The sequence below is a fragment of the Platalea leucorodia genome, assembly GCF_965183815.1.
Source record: "Platalea leucorodia genome assembly, chromosome: 5".
NCBI lineage: Eukaryota > Metazoa > Chordata > Aves > Pelecaniformes > Threskiornithidae > Platalea > Platalea leucorodia.
In genome coordinates this window covers 32597554-32618379 of record NC_138827.1, presented here as the reverse complement: position 1 = coordinate 32618379, position 20826 = coordinate 32597554, and the positions used below count along the sequence as shown (strand labels likewise).

The 20826-nt window shown below is 66.4% G+C and overlaps 1 protein-coding gene across 1 annotated transcript; it reads right to left on the bottom strand.

Moving 5' to 3' along the window:
• Positions 1-938: 938 nt before the first annotated feature.
• Positions 939-15606, bottom strand: SLC6A9 (solute carrier family 6 member 9). The gene is made up of 13 exons (XM_082311872.1): positions 15507-15606; positions 6793-6949; positions 6524-6655; positions 5151-5403; positions 4943-5075; positions 4346-4480; positions 4161-4264; positions 3843-4080; positions 3618-3752; positions 3192-3291; positions 2809-2909; positions 2440-2610; positions 939-2221 (listed from the first exon to the last, which is right to left on the bottom strand). Exons 1-13 carry the CDS (start codon positions 15534-15536, stop codon positions 2009-2011), a joined length of 1902 nt encoding a protein of 633 aa, XP_082167998.1. The 5' UTR covers positions 15537-15606; the 3' UTR covers positions 939-2008.
• Between the last annotated feature and the right edge of the window lie 5220 nt (positions 15607-20826).

Sequence of the window (20826 nt, the reverse complement as noted above, 5' to 3'; positions counted from 1 at the left end):
CCTGCCCACGCTCAGAGCCCCCCTCCCAGCTCACTCAGCCCTGGGGCAGCACCGGAGGCTCCTGCCCTGCAAGGTGCCCAGCCCCAGCTAGGGTGAGGCGCCCAGGGCACACGTGGGGCAATGACGGCTGCCCTCGCTGCTCTGTGGGACGCTTGGTTGACATCCCCCTTGGGGACAATGCTCTCCCCCAGCAGGGACAAGCCTCTCTCCACCCTACTTAGCTCCAGCTGGCTTTGTAGGTCCGAGCAGGGCAAGGGAGCATTCCCCAGCTGCTGGCTGCTCAGTGCCAGTGCTGGGCATACAAGGGGGATAAGGAGTGCACCCATGGGACATGGTCACCCACCCTCCAACCCACCCTCGGGGTCCCCAAAGAAGTTCACAGCAGGACACAGCCTCAGGAATACAAATTTCATTAAAATCTAGGATCCTTTAGAACTCTACACCAGGAGAGACACTGGCACAGGCAGCGCTGCCCAGGGACGCGCGCGTTATTGCTAACAATTAGAGGTGAAGAGTAGTGGCGTGACGTGTGGGGCAGGGCACTGGCACCATGCGGGAACCTGCACCCCTCACCGTGGCACGGCGGGGGGCTCGGGACAGGGCCGGGGGAGCTGGAACGTCCTGCCGGGGCTCAACGCCTGCCGCCACTGCCGCCGTGCCAAGCCACGCTGTGTCCCTGTGCCGGCCATGGGGGTACGGCACAGGGAGCGCAGGGCACTGGCTGGGAGGGGAGCAGCGGAGTGGGAAGGCTCCCACCCCATCCACCCCAAATTAAGAACTCCAAGCCCTTTGGCTGGAGCTGGAAGACAGATTTAAAACTGCCCGGCCTTGCCAGTGCAGCCTGCTCCACTAATACTGATTGGGGACTAAACGTACCCGGATAGCTCGGAGTGAGCGAGCTGGCACAGCCCTCTGTGTCTCCGCTGGTACCTCTCACTAGCAGCAGCTGGGGGGCCGGTCCATCCTGCTCCCCCTTAGCACCATGGAAGGTCCCCCCCCGGCCCGTGCCAGGGCTGCTGGGGAGAGCTGGACACCAGCCCTGCCCCGTCACCCCTCAGCCAGGCTTAAGTGCTCCCGAGCCTCCTGCCCTGCTGCAGGGCAGGCAGCAGCGCCAGGCTGTGCCCACGCCACTTGCGGCTGCGCCCAGCTTTGCGGGCAGTGCCTGGCCACGCAGGCGGGACCCACAGCCCCCCAACAGGGCTGCGGGGTGCAGGGTTGCATGGCGGGGGGGCATGCCAGCTCACCGCCTGTACAGCCCCGTGGTACCGTCTGTATGTGCGTGCCCACGTGTGCCGTGTGTGCCCATACTGTGTCTGAGGGGCGCACACACGCACACACGTGTGCTCTAAGTGCTTGTGTCTTGTGCCATGAGATTTTGCTGCCCGTGCAGGCAGCGTGCTTGCCCCAGTCTCCCTGTGCTGGCCCAGTGCCTGGCACTGTCCCTGGGCACAGCCACCCCCGGGAACCTGTAGGCTCTGAGCCACAGCGGGTGCCCACCTGGGCCAGGGGGCCGTACAGGGCCAACCCCCGCCACGATGGCCCTGTGCACACACAACTCAGGGTGGCCGTGGGCAATACCTGCGAGCCTCAGCTCTGGTCCCACCCCATGCCTTTCCATGGATAGGCCAGGAGGGTGCCCCACAGCTGGGCAGGCTGCCCGGCTGCAGGGGGGCCAGGAGCCGGGCGCCATCCTGCTCCCCCCCCATCCTGCGCATCCTCCAGGGCAGGGCCGCCTGCAAAGTGCCTTTGGCTCCCGGCCCTCCTGGGGCTGTGCCCCCTCCTCTCTTGTCCCAGCGTTGCGCACAAAGGTTACCGTAAACACGAGGGTTAACGAATGCCACGGGAGGGGTGAGGGGGGGTTAACCGGCAAGGAGGTGGGGGGGTCTCGGGGACAGGCGCTGAGAGCCCCCCGCGGTCCGGTGCAGCCCGGAGCCAGGCTCCGCCAGCGGAAGGTGCGAAAGTGTCACCGCGCAGGAGGGGTTAGAGGGGGTGCGGGGACGGCGGGGGGTCACAGTCTGGAGTCCTGGTTGTGGGCTGAGCCGTTGCTGCCCTGCACGGGAGAGGCAGCCGCCGCCTCGCTCCAGCCCTTCTCCGGCTGCAGGGGCTGCACCTCCAGGTGGGACTCAGTGGAGGGGCTGAACGCCGGGGCGTAGCGCCCACTGCGGTGCTCTGCCAGCGCCGGGCCCCAGTCCTTGCTTGCCTTGGTAGCATTTTTCAAGCGCTAGAGGGAGGGAGAGAATGGGGACGGGGTTAGTACCTGCTCTGCTCCCCTGTCCTAGCCTCCCCCAGAATGCCAGCAGCTCGCAGGGGTGCCCGGAGATGGGGTGCCCCAGGGATGCTGCCTGCACACAGCCGCGGTGGGGTGCTGACAGCTCCAGCGGGGTGGGGGACAGCCCCAGGTGGGACAGGGACAAGGGGGTCTAGCCCCTGGCCACCCACCTCCAGCAGTGTGTCCCCCTCAGAGCGGCACACTTTGTAGATGGCGTAGATGGGGATGCAGATGACGGAGGAGAGCGCCATGAGGAAGCCGATACTGATGGCCCAGGTGGGGTAGATGTAGTCATTGTAGGAGATGGGCCGGTACTGGATCACTGTGAAGACCAGGATGAACTGGGGAGGGACAGGCAGGATCAGCCAGTGGGGAGCAGCCAGCCTGCTCTGTGCCCCCCCAGTCGCCCTGCTCTGCCCCATCCCTGCTGCCCCCCTGCAGCCCAGCACCCTCCTCCCCAGGGTGGGCGAGTGGGGGGTCCAGGTGGGATCCTTGCCCCCTCCTCCCGTGGCCCCGTGCCCCATGGTCATGATGCTCACAAAGATGATGGCGGGCGAGATGAAGCGCCAGCAGATCTGGAAGAAGAGCGGGGGTGGGAAGCCCAGCATCATCTCAATGTCCTTGAAGTAGTTGTGGTGCCCTGTGGGGATGAGCATCTGTCAGCCCTGGCACGGCTGGACTGGGGCCCCCGTGGGACCCCGCACCCCCTCCCACCCCTGCCCACCACCAGCTCCACACCCCGGGTGGTGGAACCCACCAAGCTCCTCCTGTCACGGCTGCCCCGGTTGGCCAATGGCTTTGCACGCCTCAGCCAGTTAGCATGCAGGAAACTGCTGAGAGGCCAGAAGTTAGCACACCCCCTTCCTCATTGGTTGGCTGGGGCAGCCCTGCCAGCTGATTGGCTGTAGGCAGTTGCACCTACCATAGATGTACATGATGGCCACGCACATGATGCAGGAGATGATGACCAGGGAGAAGCTGGCGGCGTAGTTGTCCATCAGCAGGAGCCAGTAGATGCCCGCCTGCGAGAGGGACCCGTTGGCACGGCTGCCCTGGCGGTACCGTCGCTGTCGGCCGGGCAACGGCACAGCCACGCTGCCAGGGCCAGCATGGCAACACACAGCCTGGATACCACCACCACGGTTGGCATGGCAATGCACAATGCCAGGGTCAGCATGGCGACGCTTAGTCTGGGTACCATCGCCAGTGTTGGCATGGCAACACCAGACCCTGGGTGTCACCACCACCGAGGTGGTCACGGCAACAATGTGGACATGGCTGATGGTGTCAGCGCAGCAAGGTCACTATGGCAACGGCACCCCGTCACCACAGTCCCGTGGTTACCTACCTGTGTGGTGAGCGGGACGCCCAGCAGGAAGCCCGCCACGGCCACCGCCAGTGTCACGAAGGTCTTTCTGCGGATGATCCACTCGTTGCCCACCTCGTCCACAATGGCCGTGACCAGTGTCTCCAGCAGGCAGAACTGCGCGTGGGGCGGAGGGGGCAGCATGTCACCACCATGCCACCCCATCCCAACATACTGGCCCCGTCATGCCGCCCCACCATGACCTACCTGTGTACCCAGCCCCAGGAGGATGAGCATGAAGAAGAAGAGGATGGACCAGAGCGGCGAGATGGGGAGCAAGGTGAGGGCCTCAGGGTAGGCGACGAAGGCCAGGCCAGGACCGTGGTCGGCCACCTTGGAGACATCCACACCCAGGTGGTTGGCCATGAAGCCCAGGATGGAGAAGATGACGAAGCCGGCGTAGACACTGGTGGCGCAGTTGGTGATGCTGATGATGATGCTGTCCCTGTGGGGAGAGGGGTCAGGGCTGGCGGCAGGCCCAGGGGGCAGCAGGGGGACTGGGGGGGGACGCGGTCGGGCACTCACCGGTAGCAGTTGTTGTGGAATTTGTTGTAGGAGGCCATGGTGATGAGCCCGCCCCAGGCACAGCCCAGTGAGTAGAAGATCTGCGAGGCCGCGTCACCCCACACCTGCAGTGGTGGGGTGGTCAGTGCTGTGCCCCCCAGCCCCACTCCTCCCCGGCCCCCCCGTCACCCCTCATCCCCGCTCACCTTGGCGTTGAGGATCTTGTCCCACTGGGGCGTCAGGTAGTACATGATGCCGGTGAGGGCCCCCTCCAGCGTGATGCCGCGCACGAAGAGGATGGTGAGCACCACGTAGGGGAAGGTGGCCGTGAAGTACACCACCTGCGGGGCGGCACCTCAGTGGGGCGGGGCTGGGGACAGGGGGTGGGGCCACAGACGAGGGGTGTGGCCTGGGGCAGGGGAGTGGTTATGGGGAGGGGCTACAGACCGGGGGAGGGGTTACGGTCCAGAGGGTGAAGCGGTGGACCAGGAGTGGGTATGGTCCAGGGGGAGGGGCTATGGCCAGGGAAGGTGGGGCCATGGCCACATGGGAGGAGCCGTGCCCAGAAGGCGAGTGGCCAGATCGCAAGGGGTGTGGCCTTTCCCAGAGTGGGAGGAGCGTGCAGAGGGCTGGGGCCACGCCTTGAAAGGGGAGAGGCTGCGCTGGGAAGGGGTGGGGCCACACCCACAATGGGAGGTACATTCCCAGTAGGGGAGGGGCTATGCCTAGAGAGGGCGTGGCCATCCCCAGAGGGGGCGTGTCCACGCCAGGGGGCGGGGCCCGGAGGGGGAACGGGCGGGTACCTTCCCCGAGGACTTGACGCCCCTGATGAGGCAGAGGAAGACGACGACCCAGGAGACGCCGAGGCAGCCCAGGAGGGGCAGCCGCACCTCGCCCAGGTTCCCGATGTCGTCCGACAGGTCGAGCACGTACCTCCTGTGCGGGGGGCAGCCGGCGTCAGCGGGGCCCCACCACCGCCACCCACCCCGTCCCCGTCCCCATCCCCAGTACCTCCAGTACTCCTCGCTGGGGCTGGTGCGCTTCTGGGTGGCGTTGAGGAGGCGGGTGATGTTGAGGGCGGCGTGGCTGGAGAGGTTCCTGTCCAGCACCCCCACGCAGTCGTGCGTGTTCCAGGCGTTGCTGCAGTACGTCCAGGGCAGCACGCGCGTCATGGACACAAAGAAGTAGTAGAAGGCAATACAGATCACCACGTTGTAGTAGATCCCGATGTACGTGGACACCACCATCATCCCGTAGCCCACGCCTGGGAACAGCACCGGGGAGGGGTGAGCGGCACGGTGTGGCACGGCACGGGTACGGCGCGCAGCACGGGGGGTGTGTGGCGTGGGTGGGGCGGGCACCATGCAGTGCTGTTGGCAGCCTTGCAGCCATGCTGCCGCTTGGGGCCCAGCTTGTGGCGCTGGGGTGGGCAGCACCGCATGGCTCAGCCTACCAACGTGCATGGGGTCCTCTACCTCTGAGCAAGCCCCGTGGTGCTGAGGGTCCCCTGGGATGCACGGCAACACACAAAGGGTGCATGGCCTGCAAGGCTCCAGGCAAACCCTTGGGGTCTGGAGACCTCCTTGGAGAACCACTGGCTGAGGGTCTCTCCTTGTACAGCCACGGTGACTTTAGGGCTACAGCTACCTGGTGGCAGGTGACACAGGCCACACAAGCACAGGGACATGCACGCAGGCTGAGCACGCCACGGTGCAGAGCAGCTAGGAGCATGCGCGTGGGCTGTCCGCACTCAGATGTGACGTGTGGGTGCATTACCTGGCAGGCAGCGTGTAGGCGTGTGCAAGGGGAGCTGGCAGCACAGGAGCACACCGATGCGCCAGGAGGTGCACCCGGAGTGGGGTCCAGCCACGGCAGGGCAAGCTCTGAGCATGGCCAGCACCCACTGCCCATGGGGCAGGGAGAGGACTGCAGGTGTGCCCCAGCCGGAGGGGCCGCAGCATGTTCAGGGGACCCAAGTGGCCTCTGCAAGGGTGATGCATGGGGGACACATGCGGCATGTGCAGGGATGCATGTGTAATGCCTGCAGTGAATGCCAGTGCAGGGCTGGGGTGTGCGCAGGGGATGCGTTGTGGGTACAGGGATGTGTGTAACGCATGCAGGGGACGCCAGGCAGGCTGTGTGTGCATGGCAGTGTGGCCCGGAGTGGGTGTGCGCACATGGGACCCCTGCAACACAGGCAGCAATGCATGTGCAAGGCGCACGTGTGCAAGGCATGTGGGGCTGTGTGAGCTGCAGGTGTCTGCGCAGGGCTGTGCAACGTGCCAGAGGTGTGCGTGCAGGGGACACATGGGGGGGTGTGAGGGGGCGTACCACGTGCTGGCGGCTGTGCTGGCGTGTGCCGGTGAGGACGGGCAGCCCCTTACCTTTGAACATGGGGCTGACCCTCCAGACGCCAAGGCAGCCCTGGCTGGCGAACTGCCCAAAGGAGAGCTCCATGAAGAAGAGGGGGATGCCGCAAAACACCAGCATGATGAAGTAGGGGAACATGAAGGCACCTGGCAGGCAGGAACCAGAGGGTGAGAAGGCAACAACCCTGGGCACAGCCTTGCCCCCCCTCTCCCTGCACCTGGGGCCAGGTGCACACCCCCACCCTGCCCCAGGCACCCGGCTCCCCCAGCTCCCCGACACCCACCTCCCCCATTGCGGTAGCAGAGGTACGGGAAGCGCCAGACGTTGCCCAGCCCCACGGCGTAGCCCACGCTGGTCAGCACGAACTCGACCTGGTTGCCCCAGTTGCCACGCTTGACGCTCTTGTCCTGCTTGCCCCGCTCCCCGGGCACAGCGCCATTCTGTGGAAAGATGCCGTGGGGCGCATCAACTGGGGACCCCCCCATCGGCCCCACTGGAGGGGCGATGGCCGCCAAGCGGGGCTGGGGTGGTCCCCTGCATCCTGCCCCATCCCTCCCCCATGCTAGCCCCCCTCGCCTCGCCATGCACAGGCAGTGCCAAGGAGAGGGGAGGGCAGCGGTGGCGGCCCCCCCCGATGAATAGCTCTGCCTGGAGCCCGGCTGCAGCGAAGGAAGAGCCTGCAACTCATACAAAGCAGGTCCGGGCGCCTGAGCACAAAGGGGCCTCTGTTCCCGTGCGCCCCCCCCTCCCCGCGCCCAGCAACAGAGGCCCCGCTGGGTGGCCACTGCCCACGGCTAGGGGGAAATGGTGGGACCCCCGGGCTGAAGCAGGGCCCCCCCTCAGTAGGGAGTGGGGTGCAGTGACTAGAGCAGGCAGGGGGGCTGGGTGCCCCCCCCCCGGGAAAGGCACCCTGCTGCAGCTGGGGTCCTGCTGCCAGCTCAGCGCCCTGCTGCCAGCTCAGCGCCCAGCGAGGGCACCATGCTTGGGGCAGCTTGGCGGGGGGGTCCCTGCAGGTGGGTCCCCTGGGGACAGCCCCAGCACCCAGCCGTCCCTCACCGCAGGGGACCTGGGGAGGGGCCAGATGGGGGCAAGAAAGGGCGCTTTGTGCAGGCTGCCACACAATGCAAGCTCACACCGGGGACAACAACAACAACAGAGATGGGTGCCCGTCGCCCCTGACGGAGATGGCACCCATCACCCCATGGCTCCGTCCCAGTGTGGCCCTGGGCTCACATTAATATCCTGCCTGGATGCTGCCGAGCTCCAGCAGGTTGGGCTGAGGGCAGATGGCATTTTGGGGTGCCGTGGATGCCCTGAGCCCTCCCATCCCCACCCAAGGCCAGGTGATGGGTGCATGGGATGAGGGTGCTGGTCAGTCCATGGCCCCACAGCACCCATGACCCTATGGGAGCAGCATGGGGTGCCGGCAGTCCAAGGAAGATGCCAGAGTGCCATGGTGCCAGTCTTCCCACCACGGACACCCCCGTGCCCATGCCCGCTCGCACTGCTCCCCCCCACTACGCCCCCCTGCCCCGTGCACCCCCCGTGATGGCTGATGTGGGCAGCGAGCGGGCCACAAACGGGAGCCATCGCTTCGGATCAGCTCACGCCGGCGGGGCGCGGGCAGCAGGCGCAGTGCACCTAACCGTATCATTCGATTAGGGCCGGCACAGCCGGGACGTGATGCCCGGTGACTCCGGCACTGCGCTGCCAAACAAAGCCATCTGCTGCAAGCGGGGCCCGCACGCGCCAGGGGCCGTGGGGGGGGGGGGGCTGCTGGGGCACAGGGCTGGAGGAGAGGGGTGATGGGGGGATTGGTGGGCACTTTGGGCAGGGCTATAGGAACTATAGGGGCGATATGCCAGCCATGCCCAGCCAGGGCACCGGGGTGCCCATGCCAGACCCCCATCGGCAAAATCTCCATCAGAAATGAGCTTACACCAACTGCAGGTGCTGGGGGAGCCCCCCTCAGGGGAGGCTCTTATTGTGGGGTGCTGAGCAGGAGCGGGGCCGAGAGGTCCCCAAGGTGGGGCGGAAGCTGGCACTGTCCCCATGCTGGGGAACACTGCCCGCTTGAGCAGGCTGATCCGATCGGGAAGACTCTGATTAAGCTGCTCGCACTAATGAGGCTCTTAATGAGCAGCACAGCTGGCAGAGGGGAGGCAGTGCTCCAGCCTCCCTGGCAAAGGGTCTGGGGGGGGACAGGATGACACTGCATGGCCCCTACTCAGCCTGGAGCCCCGGTGCCCAAAGGGGACTTCATCCCTGTCCCAAAGCCAGAGGGCCACCCCTCTGCTCAGGTGACCCTGACATGGCTTCACCCGCGGGCCCAATGGGGCACCCCAGCTCTGAGCCTCCTGGTACCAGTGTAACAAGAGCACCAGGCCTCTGCTGCCCGTCCCCCCTTTCCTGCAGTGTAGGGCTTTAGCGTGCTTGTCCCCAATAACGGGGCAGCCACATGTGTGCCCATGCATGCACAAGCACATGCACGTGCGCACACGCTTGCGTGCTCACCCCTCAGCTTGCTACAAACCCCCCCATCCCCAAATCTGGGAAGGTCGCCCCGTCCTTTACACTCATTAACCACCCTCCCAACCCCTCATGGTAAAAGAGAGGGGGACATCTCTTTTAAAAGAGAGCCCAGGCATCCGGGAAGATGAGACCCTTGCCCTCCCCACTGTGGGGATGGGATAGAGCTGGGCTGCAAAGGGGGAGCTACCCCCCAGCAAGGATGCAGCCTCTGGGGGGGGGGGGGGGTCCTTATCCCACTCCCCAAATTTTCCATGTATGTGCTCCCATGCAGCCCCAAAAGATGCCTGGCTTGGGTGTAAACATCAGGGAGGAGGAAGGATGCCCCAGGCACCCCGAACGTCCCCAGAACATTCAGGGTGCCCAGGGCATCCTTCCTCCCCCTTCCCCAGGGACCACCCCCCACCACCACATGGCCAAAGATTCCCCAGCCCAGCAGAGCAAGCATCATCCATCACGCCACCTGGCACCGGAGCCTTTCTCATGCTAAGCAGCATCGCCTTGCACAATGACAGCTTGGCTGGGGTGCCCGGATACCCCCCACTTCCCGAAGGAGCCCTGATTTATGGCTGGGAAGCTCATGGCAGTGGTGGGGTCGATGCTGGGAGGGGATGTCCCCATGGGAGGCATATCCAGCAGTCTCCCCCTTCTTCCCCACTCAAACTGCCCCCACGGAGGTATTTCAGCCCGGCAGAAGCACACCGTGGAGCATCAGCCTTATCCAGCCTCCCCTGAACCAGTGAGGGACCCCCAATTCCTTCCCCAGCCTCCTAATGGGGTGCCAGTGCTGCTCCTGCAATGCCAATGCAGGGTACCAGTCAGGCCCTGATGTCATCAGCCTCATGTCATTGCTCTTCGCCATGGCAATGGTGATGCAATCATGGCTGGACCAGGCAGGGGCTACCTGAAGGCATAAATATATGCTAAATACATAATTTGCCAAAATAGCAGCTCTTCTAGGGCAGGGAAGTGGGGTGCAGGGTGCTGGGGCAGGGAAACCCCAGCCTGGGGTAGGGGTCCCTGGGGATGGAGGGATGGGGTGACTTGGAGAGGGTTCCCCAGGCATGGGGTGATTTAAAGAGGGGTGTCCCAGGTGCCCTCACCGTCTGGCCACAGCTCCTGGGTGCTGCAGTGCGGGGGGGGTGGGGGGGTGGGGTGTGCCCCTGTAACCAGCCCCCACACTCCCTGCTCCTGGCACATGGGGTGATGAAACCAGAAGTGCCAGCCCCGTGCCAGAGGCTGCCGTGCCCTCCCAGCCTGCTTGTCCTGGCTCTGCCAGACCCACCGGCACATCCCAGCCATCCCTGCCCCCTGTGGTGCCCAGCTCTGTGTTTGCCCCTGCCCCGCTGCGGCAGAGGCACAGCATGGGGTCACAGGCACCTGGCACAGCCCGGGCAGTGGCAGCAGGGAGGCTGCCCAGCCCCACTGACAGCCCAGAGCGTGCTCTGCCAGCCACCTGCAGCAGCACCAGCCCCGGCCCTGGGGTGCCACAGGGTGCCGGGGCAAACTTTGACATTGCTTGCTGATGCCAATGAAATGGAGGGGGCAGAAGGGGGGGAGTCTTAGCTAGACTCTGCCCCTCCAGGACTGAGCAAGGCAAAGGGGTGCCATACACCCCTCTTGCAATCAGTAGGTTCCAGAGTTAACAAACACATCACTGTCAGGCAATCTCTTCTTGCTCCCAACACAGCTGAGGCCACGGAGGGGCTTGGTGCTGCACTGTGCCCTCCCTCCCCAGGGCACCCCACATCCCTGGCTGTGGAGCTTGGGGGTGCCTCCCTAGCGTCCCACAGCACAGAGCTGCAGCTGTGCCTCGGTCCCGCAGAGCCATCGCTCCAGAGCCAGCACAAAGGGGCTTGGAGAGCCATGGCGGTGGGGAGACAGTGCTGGCACAGCCCCCATCCAGCCCAGCCCCCCGCTCTGCCCCCCAAACCCTGCTCTCACCTCCCCACTGACCTGCTGATGGGACCTGGGGGGGCCCGGCTGCCCGTGGCCGCCATCCGGGGGGCCAGGCTGGCCGGCTCGGCGAGTCCCCAGCTTCATTGGCACCTCAGGCTCCGGCGCAGCAGCCGCCCGCCCGCCTCCCCCCGCCCGCTGCCTCCAGCGCTTGGCACCGCTCCCCGCTCGCCTCCCAGCCAGGCTCAGCCCCTCGCCGCCCGCCCCACCATGGCACTGGCACCCCACCACACCGCCTGCCCCGGCACCATCCCTGCCTGCCCCATGCCATGGGGAACCCCCGTGCCTCAGTTTCCCCCCAGACAAGCTGCGCCCCCACAAGTCAGGCATTCCCCCCATAGCAGGCTCAGGCAGGGCAGGCTGCACAGCGGTCTGAGCCCCATCCTGCTTAATGAGGCCTCATTAGCGGGGTCCAGCTGCTTGCAGCCCTGCACGCTCTGGCAGGCAGCGCTGCCCTCCCTGCGGGCACCGCTGCCTGTCTGGCTGGGGTGGGGACCTGCATTTGGAGCGTGGCAGAGGGCCACGTCCCCTCCGTGCCCCCTGTTCCCACGTCCCAGTGCCCCCAGCCCCACACACGCATTCCTGTCCCTATGCCCGTCACCCACACAGCCACCTGGCCCTGCACACCCAACCCCAACCCCTGGCACTCAAGGGCTGTGGGGACCAGGCATGGCCCTGCTGGGGGATGGGGGCATGGGGACAAGCCTGCCTGCTGGCACATACCCAACCTGGTGCCATGCTACTTCACTCTGACGTCATACCGCTGGCGACATCATGGGGTCTCCATAGCAACCCTTGCAAGGTCACTGCCCTGCGGGGGACCATCTGGCTGACAGGAGGGCTGTGCTGTGACCCTCCTGCCATCCGGGCACCCCGCAGCCTCCCCGCTCACCCCCTTACCAGTGTGGGGTGGGACCCCGGTGGGGTGCTGTGTCCCATGGGAGGGTGGGTGTGGGGTGCCCCCCAGCCAGGCTCGGGGTGTCCCAGCTGGGGAGCGCAGCCAAGGCGCCAGCGAGGCGTGATGGCACGCTGAGGGCGGGGGGACGGGCCGGCGCTTTTGAGCTACCATCTGGGGTCCGGGCAGTGGCGGCCGTGGGCACACACGTGAACGGCACACGTGTGCAGGGCGGGCGCTCAGCCCGCTGCGTGCTGGCACCCAGTGCCTGTCCCCTCCTGCACCAGCCACCTAGTAGCTTGGGACATGCCCCATCCATGGGACAGCAGCACCCAACTGTGCCTCTCCCGGGACACGTGCAAGCCCAGAGCCACCCCACGCTGTGCCAGCCCCAGTGATCCCAGCCCAGCCCTCCCAGCTCACACCTCCAGCCCTGCCCCACATGCAGCCGGGCACCTCCCGTGCCCTGACACCCCACAACGTGCCTACACAAGCATCCCTCTATGCCCTGGTTTGGCTGCACCACCTTGCCCGGGCCACCTGCGTGCCACTGCCAGACATCCTGCCCCGGCCACACTGCCCCTGTGCCCCCCACAGCAGCCTGAGCCCAGCGGGACCCACCGCCCCATCCTGGGGATGCCAGGCCCTGCACCAGCCCATGGGAGCACAGCACTGCTCCCCTGGCAGCCTGGCCAGCAGGCAGAGGGGACTGCCAGCCCCATGAGAATACGCTGCTGGAAAGAAAGGGCCCGCAGCAGGATCCTCACCTCCCCTGACACCCTGGTCCCCACCCCGGCTGGCTGGCGGTGCTGAGGCTGAACTAGAGAGGCAGGGGCAATGAGCACATCAGGGATGGCCATAGGTCTTCCAGCCCCCATCACCCTGTCCCCGAGCAGGGCTGCAGGGTGCCCAGGGCATGGATAATGCCCAGGGACCTGCCCTGGTGCCACCATTCCCTAGCCGGGCGCTTCCCAACGGGGCTGCCTTTCTCTGGCCCCATTCTCCCGGGAAGGACACAATTCTCCTGGGGCGTTCAGGCAGAAAAATCCCCCGCCGCCCCCCCCCCCCCCCCCCCCATCACTGCCTCTTGGTATTTCGGGAAGGGTTCCCGCAGCCAAGAGCCACTTCCGCAGCTCTGCTGGCCCCCCTGCCCGCAGCCACTGGCCGGCAGCACCACACCGCTGGGGGTGTCTGGGACAGGCAGGCCCCCCCCAACCCTTAATCCCTGGCAGCACGGTGTGAGTAATGCCCTCATGTCCAGCCGGGGTGGGCTGAATCAATGGCAGGAGCCCACCTGAGGTGGGCACCCTGCGGCTGAAGACTGCCCAGCCGTGCCAGCAAGGCAGCCCTGGGAGTCAGGAGCCGCTGGCACTGCTGGAGCCCAAACAAAGCGTCCTGAGGGGAACAAAACAAAATGTCCTTAAAGGCCGGGGAGGGAGAGGCTGTCAGACCCTCCCTGCTCCCCTGTGGCCCCATGGGGACCCCTTTGCCTGGTCACACAGGGACTGACCCAGCCCCTGGAACTGCCCTGTAACCCAGTGCCCCGTTGGGCATCTGCCACCATGGCTTCTGCAGGGTTTGGGAGGGATGGGGGGCACTGCCTGCTCTCCTGCCTGCGATTTTGGAGTGAGCATGCAGAGCTTCCCTGGGGCATCCACAAAATGCAGAGCCTGCAAAAGCAGGACACGGCACCCTTGTTACTCCAGGACTGAGGGGAGGGCACAGGCCCTACCTAGCTCACAGGTGGGGAAACTGAGGCATGGCTGCACATTGCTCAGCTGCTGCCTCCATCACCCCTGTCCCTCCCCAGGCCAGGCACAGCGGGCACCCCAAGCCCCACCACAAACCCACCCGGTCCTAGGGCTTCACACAGACCCCTGGGCAGGGGCTGCGCTGTGGGACCCCAGCCGGGCTGGGGGCTGTGGCAGCATGATCTGCACCTGCAGGCAGGGATGAGAGGACAGGCAGGGACAGCGCTTTACCAGGCGACTGGCAGGGCCCTGGAGGCAGGCCAAGGAGATTAGCTCCTTTCCCCAGTGACCCAGGCAGCTCAGCAGCCAGCACCTGTCCTGCCAAAGCTCCTCCCGAGGCTCTCGCAGCTGGTGTGGCGCAGGGATGCTCCAGGAGTAGGGATGCTCCAGGAGTGGGGATGCTCTCACAGGGACCTGCCTTCCTCCCACAACTCCCGCACCAGCACCCCTGTGCCTGGGTGTCCTCTCAGCCCCGCAAACAGGGGAGCCCCAGGCAGAGGGCTGAGAGTCAGGGTGGCCAGCGTGTGCCAGACCCCCTGGTCCCTGACCCATCCCCACCTCTCCACACACTCTGGCCCCAGCATGGACTGGTCAGATATTTCTGAGGAGCAAGTTAAAGATTGACTGGGAGCAGGTGGGCACTCCCACGCCTGGCTCCCTGCTGCAGGTGCCAGGCTCAGCTCTCGCCCCAGCGCGATGCCAGGCAGCATGGAGCCACGGTGAGCGCCCTGTACATCCCCATGACTGACCCCTAATCGTGCCCAGATACGTCCCCATTCCCAGCCAAGGGCTTCTCCTGGAGAAACCTGCCTTCCCATCCCACCGGCTGCCTTGACCCCTCCATGCTGCCCACCATGGGCAGGATGGGCGCTGGGCTCCCCACTGCAGGCACAGCCAGCAGGGCCACGCAGGGACACACAAGTGGAGGAGCCACAAGAATGCTGGAAGCGCCTGCTGGGCACGTCGCTCCCCTGGCTGTCGGCTTCCCAGGGAAGTCCTGGCTCCAGGCCCTCTGGCTGGAGTGTGCAGCTATTTCGGGAAGCCCCCTGAGAAGGGAAGGGCCCAGCAATTGTGTCAGCCCCAGTGTTCAGCTCCCATCCATCGGGAAAAAGGGAAGAGCCAAGGCCAGCCTGGGCTCACCTGCCAGGCGCAGCGCAGCAGCCCAGCACTGGAAGCCGAGCTCGGGGCTCCCAAACCGCTCGCTGCACAGCAAAGCCACCACAAGCCCTCCAAGGAGGACATGCGCCAGGCACATCCCACATCCACCCAGGGCACCGCAGCCCTCCCTAGCACAGGTGAGCACAGGGCAGCGCGCAGCACCCCACAACACACCACTTGCAAGGACAGAGGGTTGGGCACCGCACCGGTGCCTGGAAACACCCAGCTCTGCCCATGCACCATCCTACCGGCCCAGTCTGGCAGAGCCTGCCGGGTGAAGGCAGAGGGGAAGCAGATCCACACCATGCTCTCTGGGGGCACCCGGCACAGAGGGGTACCCACACCCTTTACTGAGAGCAGGCAAAGGAGCTGCCTGACTGGGGCTTTCCCACCTTCGCTGCCCACTCAGAGAGCTGGGGCAGGTGATAAGGCCAGGCAGAGTGCCTGAGATGGGCGATAGCATCTCCAGGCACGGCGAGACACCGCACCTGGGGAGCCTCGCAGGCAGCAGGCTCAGGGCGAGTGGTGGCCCAGCGTCTGCCCCACCGGCATCATGCTGGGGGAGCACCAGGGTGGCACAACCCCAGCCAGGGGTCCCGGGGGCACCAAGCCTTACAGGAGCCCCAGTGCCCTGCTCCCTGCGCCGGGTGCTGCGGGTCCTCGCAGCAGGTGCCCACGCCAGCCCGCTCCCCATGCCCCGGCACTTACCATCAGCCCCTCGCTGCACTTATCAGCCATCCCTGGAGGCTGGAGCGCGGTGCCAGCTGCCCGCTGCGGGGTTCCTCGCCTGCCCGCTGCTCTCCGTCGCGCTGGCTGCAGCACCAACACTGGTGCGCTTCAATCCACTGTCAGAGCAAGCTGGACAGAGGGGAGAGACACCAAGAGAGACGTGACTAGTGAGGTGGGCATGTCCCCGCCCCGGGCCTCCCCCTCCCTCCGGGAACCGGTGGGCTGTGCCAGGCAGGTCGCTCGCAGAGGATGCAGGGCCCGGGACTGGATGGACTGGCGGTGGGGTCTCTTCCTGCTGGCTCCCACCCCCTCTGACACCTCCAAACCCCCTAGCACCCACACGAGTGGAGGCTCCCAGATGTTTCCCAAGAAGCAGTTAAAGATTTACCCCGTGTGGACAGACGACCTTGTGGGCAGCTAGCTGCTGGCCTCCCGGCGGGTGGGCGTCAGGGGCCGCAGGCAGGAGCAGGGGCCCCGCGAGCTCTCCCCCAGTGAGAGCTGGAGCCGAAGTGGCTGCAGCACACGGCAGCGCCAGGACTGGGCGCTGAGCAGGGCCAGCTCAGGGCTCAGCTGCCGCGCAGGACACAGATGGGAAACGATTGCCTTCTGCCCCGGTGCATTGCATGCACGTGCAGCGCAGGGGGGCTGAGCCACTGGGCTCTGCCAAGCACCAGGTGCTGCTGGACAGGGCACGGGTGCAGGCAGCTGCCTCACCTGCCCTTACCTGGGGCTGCTGGAGGCCCCAGGGGAGCACTGGGGCCTGACCTCACCAAGAGAAACAAGACAGCAGGTCTTGCAAAACACCCGTTTGTTCGTCTGTGTGACAGCACCGGTGTTTGCAGATCCCACACCAGCACTCAGTACCCTTGCTGGCTGCGGAAGGACCTCCAACCCCCACCAAGGGTCCCCGACCACTGCTACCAGCTGAGCACCCCAGGGCCTGTCACCAGGCCACCGTGGATATGGAGCGATCGGCAGAGGAGCACAAGGCCCTGAAGCTGTGGGGAGGGAGTATGGGCAGCAGAGATAAAGGGCAGGAGGCCAGGGGATGTGGGGCGAGCCCCCAGCCCTGGCCACAGCCCCTCCAGTGCAGGCAGGCTGCTGCCAGCAGATACCGCGTCCCATCACCAAACCCCTCCCCAGGAGCGGCTGCATTTCTAAGGGAGCAGAGCTGTCGTCACTGCACGGGGAGGATGACAACCCCTACTCCTCGTGTGCCATGGGGAACTCTCAGAGGTGGGAGGCACAGGGCCGGTGGTCGGACCTCCTCCCCACCTCACACCTATTGCCTGCCAGCCAAAAGCTGCCTGCCCTGTGGCCCTGAATTCAGCCTGGGGGCTCAAGTTGTGTCCCAGGAGGGGAGAGCATGCAAGGGAACAGCCCGCCACTCCCGCCAGGGTCTGCCAGGCGCTGATAAGGCTGCATGCCTGCGTAGATGCTGCCGGCTTCAGCACCCAGCCTGGCAAGGAGGCGAGCACCCAGCCAGGTGCCGCAGTGGGATGGATGCAGGGATGCCCGAGGCTGCAGCATCCCCTCGGAGAGCCAGGCAGGGATGGGGATGCAACGCATCGGTGCTACGTGGTGGCTCTCCCAGAGCTGCGGGATGCCATGACAGCTCAGAGGGCAGGGCGGCTCGTACCTAGAGACTGCACGGGTGGCACCGTGGAAGTGGGGACACCGGGGCACCCACGGGGGCTCCCGGCTGGGGTGTCACACGTCGGCGGGGGAGGCAGCCCGCGGCACCCAGGGGAAGGCCACGGATGTGCAGCCACGGGATGGAGGCCCCCCGTCCCCTCCCGCCCGGCGGGCGGCCCGGGGCGCCGGTGCAGCCGCTGCCACCTGCGAGGCCATTTCCTCTGCCAGCATCCGCCGGGCCCGCCGCAGCCGGGGCTCCCCGGTACCCACGGCAGGCGGCCAGCGGGCCGGCCTGCCGCCGCCCTGTCCCTGTCCCCGTCCCCGTCCCCGTCCCCCCCCGCGCGGAGGCGGCTCCGGCGGCAGCCCCACGGGCAGCGCCCGCCGCCCGGCATCGCCCCGCCGCCCGGCACCCCCCCGCCGCCGCCGCCCGGTGCAGCACGGCGGCAGGGGGGCCCGGTTACATCAGCCGCCACGTGGTGGCTGCTCCGCCGCCCCGCCCCGGCACATGCCCGTGGAAAATTACCGCCAGCCCCCCCGCCCCGCCACCGGGCCGGGCCGCCCCGGTCCCCGCCGCCTCCCCCGGGTGCAGCGGCGGGCGGCCCCGCTCTGCCCGCCTCCCTCCCGCGCTCCCCCGGTACCGCGCCGCCGCGCCGGGAGAGCAACAGATGCGGGACCGCCCCGCATCCCGCTCCCGCCGCCGTTCCGGCGGGTGGCCGCTCCCGGTGCCGCTCCCGGTGCCGCTCCCGGTGTCCCCATCCCCACCGCCCCCATCCCCGCCGCCCCCATCCCGTCCCCTCCTCTCCCCTCCCCGGCAGACACCCGCCCCCCCCGCCCCGGTGCTCCCGCGGCTGCCGGCCGGGCCGGGCATCCGGTGCCGGCGGAGGTGTGCGCCCCTTACCGTGCCCATGCCGCCGCCCGGCCCCTCCCGCCGCGCCGGTTGGGCCCGCGGGGGCGCCCTCCCGCCGCGCCCCGACCCGCTGCCGGTACCGGTGCCGGTACCGGTGCCGTGCCAGGCCCGGAACCACCGCCACTGCCACCGGTGCTGCCGAGTTAATGAAAGTTTGGAGGTCGGTGGGGGCTGGCGCCGCCTCTCGCCCCCGCCGCCGCGCCCCGCCCCCCGTGCCGCCGCGCTCCCCAGCGCCCCGCTCCGGCACCGCTCCCGCTCCCGCTCCCGCACCGCGCCGGGGGCGCGGGCAGCGCCGGGCACCGCGGGCACTCGCGGGGCGTGAGAGCGCACCACGGCACCCGTGGGCACACGTGGTAGACGTGGTACACATGCACACGCGTGGGCACACAGGTACGCAGGGCACAGGGGGGCACGCCGCACGCACGGGCATGCACAGGCACAAGCGGGTGCACAGGGGCACGCTTGGGCGCAGGGGCACACTATGCGCTTGGCACACTTGGGCAACACACATGGCATACTTGGCACACATGGGCACTCGCAGCCCACCGGCATGTGGACGCCCAGGGGCACATGCAGGCTTGCACAGGCACATGGCACACGTGGACATATATGGGACATATGGTGGCACACAGGCTCCTACAGGGCACGCATGCATCCGCACGCACATGCTTTCACACCCACAAGCGCACGCAGAGGAACACCCGCACGCATAGGCTCACACTGCCAGGGTGCAGCACCGTGACGAACCCGTGCAGGGGGACAGCCGCAGGCTATGGCCAGGCTGCATGCGGTTAGTGTGGCTGCTGTACATGCGTGCACGCGTGTGTGTGGGCATGTCTGTTGCACATGTGGGGGTCCATGCGCACACGCCTGTGTATGCACGCAAATCTCTACACGTGTACCTATGTATTTAGGTGCACGTGTACGTGTGTGTACGCATGTCAGTGTACATGTCTGTATCTATATGCATACATGTGTATGTGGGCATCTACGTGTGTGTGCAAGCCTCCGTACCTGTGTATGTGTGTACACAGGTATGAGTACGTATCTGCACCTGAACATGAGCGTACTCAGGTGTGGATGCATGTACAGATACACACATACCCATAAATACATATGTGCAGGTGTGGGTCCCCATACCCATGTGCATGTGCGCACATGCGTGTGCAGCCAGCGCACGCCTCCGCAGCCCAGGCCAGATGTTTCCAGTAATGCATGACGGGTGCGTCGGGGGCCGCCTCTCGCCTGGCCCCTCGTCGCCGAGGCCTCCCCCTCTTCCCCTCCCCTTCCTGCTGGGCTTCCCACATGCCGAGACGGGTGCCGGCACCCCAGCACCTCGCCTTCTCCTCTGGATCCCTCCCAGCTCCCAGGGCACGCTGCATACCGGGGCCTTGGGGCAGCTTTGGGGAGCGTGGCAGGCGTGCAGTGGGGGCCTTGTGCCCCACAGCCCAGCACCCCAAGTGCACCAACAGCCCAGCCCTTCCCACATCCCACTGGGTGCTCTCTGGTCCCTTCCGCTTCTGCAGCTCTGCACCCCATCCCAGGGCTGACCCCTCCAGTGCTCCAGCTGACTTGAGGAGCATCTCTTACCTGTCTCTCCACGGATCCCCGTTGTCCCTGTGGGTTGCTGCCTGCTTAAGGAAATCCTCAGCACGGGATGGGGTGGAGGTAGGTGCAGCAATGGAGTGGGTGCCTCAGGGGTGTCTGGCCAGCTACTGCAGGCCCTGCTGCTGCAGACTTGCTGGGGTGCTGGGCTGCAGGATGGGAGACGGTGCCGGCTCACTCACGCACCAACACTACTTTCGTTTTGCAAGTGTGGTAAAGCCCGAGCCAGGGCACCCACAGCAGGAAGGGGAAGGCAGCAGCGAAACCGGCGGGTGCTCAGGTCCTCCCACGTCCTCCCAGCACCCACACATGGCTGCTCTGCACCCTCACTCCCAGCTGCACGTGGCCTCACACCCCACCCTGCAGCCCAAAACTGGCACCCAGCACCTGAATCCAGCATCCCACATTTGGCATCCCAAATCCAGCCTCCCACGCCCAGCGTCCTGCGTCAGAGCCAGAAGCCGGCTGCAACTCGCACCCCTGCCCTAGGGGCTGGGCTTTGGAGAGGAGCTGCCAGCTGCGGAATTGCAGACTTGACTGCCAAGGGATGGATTTTCCTGGATTAAACTTGTGCTTTCAACCCCTCTCCTCAGGATCTTGCCCCCTTTCTTGTGCATCTCCTCTGGGTGCTCTCCCCAGTCTCGACTTGGGGAAACAGGAGGAGGGGCCCCGCAGCCCCTGGCAGGTCAGCGAGGGGCTGCTCCTGCCTCCCTGCAGCCTCCGAGATGCTGCAGTGCTCTTGCAGCACCCTGCACTTGGGTGCAAACGCCTCCTCCCCAGGAGCCTGGGCACTTCGTGCACCCATGGCTTTGGCCATGGTCCTGTTGCGCCAGTCAGGACCTCCCCGGGGCTTCGTGGTGCCCAGAGCTGCAGCAGGGGCAGAGGCCTAATGTGGTCCATGGGGTGGGAGGCTGCGGTGCCAAAGGGATGTGGGATGGGTGCGAGCCTCCAGCCGGTGCTTGTGCCCCCTTCGCCCACCTCTCCCCACCTGGTAGCAATCATCCCCCCATTCCCTGCTTTGGGGCACCCATCTCCTTCCTTCCCCACCATCCCTCCTCTAGGCTGGCAGGTGTCACAATGTCCCCCAAGTCCCCACAGGGTGGTGGGGGTGATGCCACAGCACCCCTTCCCCAGTTCCATTCAAATCTGGGG